Consider the following 6,263-nt stretch of genomic DNA (forward strand, 5'->3'; position numbering starts at 1 on the left):
TATTGTAAGTCCTTTAATTGGATTCCCTTCGACAACTTAAGCCCAAGTGTTTTCGGGATTGGACCAGTCGGAATAATTTTGAAAAATTGCCACTTTACAGGTGCAGTTTCACAATTAACCATATTCAAAATTATTTAAAATTAAGTCACTTCTTAATACGAAAATTAAAGTATAAATTATAGGAACCACATATTATAAGTACTAAATAACATCCTATCCCTTCTAGTTTTCTATTTACCAAAAATCCCTTAAAAATGATGTTTGCGGGATACATAGCGTTGTGCACGGGATACATTAGGTTTGATACATTCCACATAGCGGGATACATAGCGTTGTGCACAGGATACATTAGGTTTGATACATTCCACATAGCGGGATACATAGCGTTGTGCACGGGATACATAGCGTTATGCATGGGATACATAGCGTTATGCATGGGATACATAGCGTTTGATACATTCCACATAGCGGGATACATAGCATTGTGCACGGGATACATAGATAAATAAGGGATTTTTGAAAATTTTAAAATAAGTAGAGATAAATGGATATTAAGGTAAGTAAAGGAGTGTAGTTAAGTAATTTGTCCAAAATTAAATGTCGACAATTAACCAATTTTATGGTTGCAGTTTGAAAATCAATCACTATTTCAGAATTATTTAAAATTAAGTCAGCTTCTTAATACGAAAATAAAATCTTGGCAAATATAACCTAAACTAAACCGAAATAACTTGTGTTTTTCTCTCTCGAGCTTTCTTGCGTCAACATATAGAGAATAGTTTTGTATAAGTATTTATGTTCTTGTTTTTTTTTCATGTAACTTAAGATACTAATGTTTCTATTTTTTGAATCAAGTATAAATAGTAACGTCTCTACACCGATGAGAACAAGTATAAATACTAACGTCTCTACTTTTTTAATCAAGTATAGATACTAACGTGTCTACTTTCTTAATAAACAAACTTATAAAAAAGACATATTTTTCAAAGTGACTTCCATGTTTGCACTCCATCAGCAATATGGAATTTTCTTATTTAATGGAACATCATCTAGGAAAGTATCTAAATAAGGTGCTATTATTTTTGTAGAATTTAAAAAAAAAAAAAAAAAGTAATTACCCATAGAAGAATATGAGAGATGACACTAGGGGCCTATTCAACTTATCGGAATCCACAAAAACTAAATAACTTTTCCTCAAATTTTATAGGAGTAATTACTAAGATATTTACAAAATATTTGATTATAAACAAAAATTTACTGTATATATTAATTTAAAATTGTTATAAAAACATATAAACATTATGGTGTTATTATTGCTGATAGGTGCAATATATCTAATGCATATATATCTGAAATAAGCTTACATGTGATATCATAATATTTATTTACTAATTAGTAAAATACTATCTTCGTCCAACAATACTTGTTCAGTGGGATCACAGAAACAAATCCACATTAGTTTGTATTGATTTTCCTTTTCTTTATCTGCCTTCAAAACTACGGGTAAAGCTAAGGTACAAAACTAGTTCGTAGACAACAAAGACACGGTTCCACATCATCTCCATTGTTGTTTTGTTATATCATACTCTGATATCATTATCGTACGATTTTTAAAAAATATGACAATTATTTTAAAACGGAAGAAAGGTAGATATTTTAGGAAAAATCCTTTTGGCCAGAGAATTTGGCGAGAATAGTAAAATAACATATTTCACACTATGTTATTTTATCTTTTTGAACATTTTACCCTTTTAACTTTAATATCTTTTAATTAAAAAAAAAATCAGTTTATTTTAAAATAAAAAAGATATTATAGATTTTTAAAATTTCTGGTCAAGTTCTGGGCAAATTTTCTGGTCATTTAGCATTATTCGATATTTTACAAGTGTCATGTACATAGCAGTAAAACAGTAATACTAGTAATTAATGACTGTTCTTGGGGACTTCTGTGCTCTAACATTAATTACTTTTGGCATTGAATTAGAAGTAAATTAAAGTTGTTGCTCATTGCTTAACTTTTCAGTCGTGAAGAATATGCTCCAAGCATATATAAAAGTTACTCCTCTTTTTTTATTATAAAGTGTTACTTTTTCTGACCTTATGTTAAAATAGTATTCTCCCGTTTCAACTTATGTGGCATTATTTAATTTGATATAAAATTTTAAAAAATAAGGTGAATTTATACTCTAAAATAAATTTTAAATATTTGTATGAATAAATATTTTTTAAAAATTGACATTCTTTTCTAGATTAACTAAAAACAAAAGAATGAGTCAAAGGTAAAACATGAATAGACTTTTGTGATTTTTCAGTTTCCACACGATATTTGGTACTCACTTTGAAGTCTGACTAAATTTGAATTCACGCTGGAAAGTTCTATATTGTGGATAAATTGCACCCTAACAAAGGTGACTCTCAAATTTAACATTGCTGATTAAAAATAAAGAAATACTTATCATTTATCGATAAAACATGAATATCTTATGAGATTAACATAGGAAATAGTAAGTAAAAGTGAATGGACGGATCATTTTAATTCAATGAAAATAACAAAAATAGAAAGGGAAAATTAAAAAATGGGAATGGGTTTGACAGAGGAGGACAGATGATTTTTTGGTAGGAGCAATAAATGAGAAGAAATACAAATGGAAGAAAACTAGCGAACCGATGGACATTTGGGACTTGAAATTTTCAAAAGTCACACGCAACAAATATCTATGCCCTTCACTATTCCATCTAATTTAATGTACCAAAAAATGCACAATGAATAATGCATACCTATAACCAACAACAAGAGTTTGATGGATGAGTAAATGCCCCCTCATTTCGAGTTTTGACTATGAAATATAATAAATCTTTTTTTATGTCAATTCATAGGGTCTTAATACGAGAATTGGATATCGGATGAGAGAAAAAAGAAAGAGCATAGCTATAAGGTTCATTTGCAATTTAGTCTTTATTTTGTATTGGTTTTTAGTTTGTCCTTCGAGGTAAATATTTTTTTCGTGAGACATAAGTTTATATTTTTGTATTATAATATTTTATAACTTATGCTTTATACCTTTAAAGAATTTATACGTCGCTAAATATAAGTTCAACTGTTGACTACAAAAGTTAAAAGACCAACTCATTTGAAGAGCAAATTATGCGATTAAATGTGGGTCATTTGCACTTCTTCCTCTGTTAATAAATAAAAGTTTATTTTTTTCATATCACAATGTTCTACGAGTTATATTCAAATATCACTTCAATTTCCTTAGAACTTATAGTCTATTAGAAAGAAAAAATTAAAGATCAATCTATTTAAACGTGATTATATGTAGGTATAAGTGAGCACCCGTTGAGGGCATAGAAAGGCAATTGATGTGTGGTTTAAAAGAAAGTCAGCTTTGGTTAAAAAGGTTTTAAAACCAATTGATTGTTTCACAGAAACACAAGAAAGTTAGAGCTGGCATCTACCCTACCTTCCTTTCCTCCATAAAAAGCTACCTAATCAAAAACTCTAAAAAGTTGTTAGGGAATCAATTTTTAGTTTCACTTTCACTTTCACTATGCACGGGCCTAGGTCTTGTTTGGTTAAGCAAATTACAAAAAAAAAAAAAAAAACAACTTCATCCTGAGTACACGACTCGAAGCCTCTTGTTAAGAATCGAGAGTACTTAGTGCCCATCACAATCTTTAACCACCATTGTAACGACGATGCAATTGGTATGTACCAGAAGATTTCCTTATGTGCTATGTCGAAACCTTCTAATTTATTTAAGTAATTCATATAAGTTTGATTAAAATTAACATTTTTGTAAAAGTACATTTTGAAATTTTAAAAAAACAAACAAACACGGCTTAGTGACCATTTGGTTCACATGTAGCCAAATCATTTGAGGCTTACAACTAAAAGCCTTTTTAAGTAATCATTTGGTTCACATTATCACATGTAGGGTTATATAAGAAAACTAATGTGAATGGATTGTTATGTTAGTACTTAGTAATGAATAAATTAATTATGAGTAATTATTTACTCTGCAAAATTATATGTTTAAATCACTTGTAATTTTATTTTATTTTCTTATAAATTTTCATGTAACTTAAATACTACATAAAAAAATCTTTATATTTATTTTTCTTTAAACCTCCGATCCGCTCTCGCTCGCCGCTTAGTTATTCTTGTACCCACAATCAAAGGAACCCATCAAATTGAATAATAGTACTAGTACAACTTTTGTACTAGTGATGCTTTTCTTCCCCTATCTTTTTTCTCAAACTTCTCTTCCCCATTCATAGTGGAGAAGTATTATACACTATTTGTTAATTTATTTATATTTTATGATTTTTATTTTCTATAATATGAATATATGTGAATTAAATCCAATGGCCAGTATTAATCACTTGATTGCAATCAATTCAAACTTCAATTATGATATTATATGTAATGTTGGGTTCCTACCAAAACACTTGCCAGCTCCCCTCTGTTTTAGACTTAAAATTTCTTCTGTTTTTATTCCTCCTACCCCCACCTCTTAAACCTATCTTTATCATCATTTGATTACACACCCATTTCTTTCCAAAAAAAAAAAAAGCTTCATGAAAATTCTAGAAATAATTAAATAGACTAGCAAAGGAAAATTCAAAAATTATATCTATGAATTTTGAAGAGAAAAAATAAATTTACTCAATTTTCCATAATTAAAAAATTATTAAATTCGATTGAATTCATAACTAAAAAAACTAAAAATAATTACCTCTTTAAAAATTCTAACACCAAAACATTACTTGTTTTTAACTAAACCAGTAACATTAAAGAGGTAATTATTTTTAATACAATTCAATTTTTACAAAAAATATAGTAAATAAAAATAACTTATAGTCTACTTGATCAAACTTAAAAAAGTGCTCCTTAGTGTGTATTTTTCTGAAAATACTTTTTTTTTCTAGTTTTCTAAAAAACAATTTATGTTATTTCCTAGAAGCACTTTTTAAACACTTCATTTTACAAGAACAAGCACTATTAACCTTCCAAAAGCTTCATCAAATAAACTATAAATTGTATTATTATTTTTTTAATTTTAATGGACTAAATTTATATATTATTCTATATGTTAAATTCTCTTTTTTAGTAACTTCACATTTTGAAGTATTTGAACCAGTTGATAAAATTTCTGGTTTTTACCAATGTGCAGCATCTCCAGAAACTTCAACAATGGTGACAATTCTGAAATGAAAAAAACATAAACGGAACAAAGCAAAATCGAAATTCAAGAAACTGTACTTGATTCAATTAAGCTATTTCTCATAACAACATCCACCACCCAGATTCAGAATTAAACGGAAAAAAAATATATTAATACGATTCAACACCAATCATATCAAACTACTCCTATAATCTATCAAGCATTAATAAAAATAAAGTTGAAATAATTTTAATTATGAATTTCTTCAACATGGGTTACTTTCAGGTGGATTGAAGAACTCCGGCTCCAGTTTAGTTCTACAAACCGGACAAATCGGATTTTTCGAAAGCCAAGTATCAGCACATTCAAGGTGAAATCCATGGTTACAACCCGGAACAACTCGAGCAATTTGCTCGTTCTCAATTTCATCCAAACACACCGCACAATCATTACCCATTACCAATTCGTTCCCAGTAATTTTCGGTAGTTTGTCCAATTGAGCAGCAGAAAGCCCCAATTCCTGATTCGTCTTTTCGTTATGGTAATTTTCGGCGCCAGGGCCGGCAGACTGGTAAGCAGCAGCGTACCAGAGTAAACAGATGTAGACTAAGAAAACAGCGCTCATTCCAACACAAGGAAGAAACAGAGCGAGAAAAACAGAGACAAGCATTGTTTACTTTTGAAAAATGACTAAAAATATATATTTTACGGCGGGTGGCGGAGGTGGTGGCGCCGGAGGAGAAGAGAAAGAATTAAAGAATTGAGTAATTGGCACACCATGCTGCAGAGGGAAGATTCATGGAGGAATGATGAGGTATTTATATACAGAGAAATAAGGCCGTGTTTGGATGGAAAAGTTTTAAAAGTTAAATTTAATAAATGAGTTAACACCTGGGGCTGACCTGGGAATGAAATGGGGCTGAAGAAGGAGTGACGTGTAAGAAGAAGAGAGGTAAGGGCTGTTACATTGGGAAAAACAAAGATAAAAAAAAGGGAAATAATTTGGAATTTGTAAGGTTCCAACTAGTTTACGAGTTAATTACTTAGATACACTCTTACTAATTTTGGTGTGTTCAGATATGTTCAAATACATCT

General features: G+C 29.6%; 1 protein-coding gene across 1 annotated transcript; it reads right to left on the bottom strand.

The window, feature by feature from the left end:
- Positions 1 to 5,251: 5,251 nt before the first annotated feature.
- LOC125827636 (E3 ubiquitin-protein ligase ATL23-like) lies at positions 5,252 to 5,958 on the bottom strand. Its single transcript, XM_049506943.1, has one exon. It carries the CDS (start codon positions 5,836 to 5,838, stop codon positions 5,434 to 5,436), a length of 405 nt encoding a protein of 134 aa, XP_049362900.1. The 5' UTR covers positions 5,839 to 5,958; the 3' UTR covers positions 5,252 to 5,433.
- Positions 5,959 to 6,263: the final 305 nt, after the last annotated feature.

This window comes from Solanum verrucosum, unplaced genomic scaffold (genome assembly GCF_900185275.1).
Source record: "Solanum verrucosum unplaced genomic scaffold, falcon-dt-bn FXZP01000064.1, whole genome shotgun sequence".
Classification (NCBI taxonomy): Eukaryota; Viridiplantae; Streptophyta; class Magnoliopsida; order Solanales; family Solanaceae; genus Solanum; species Solanum verrucosum.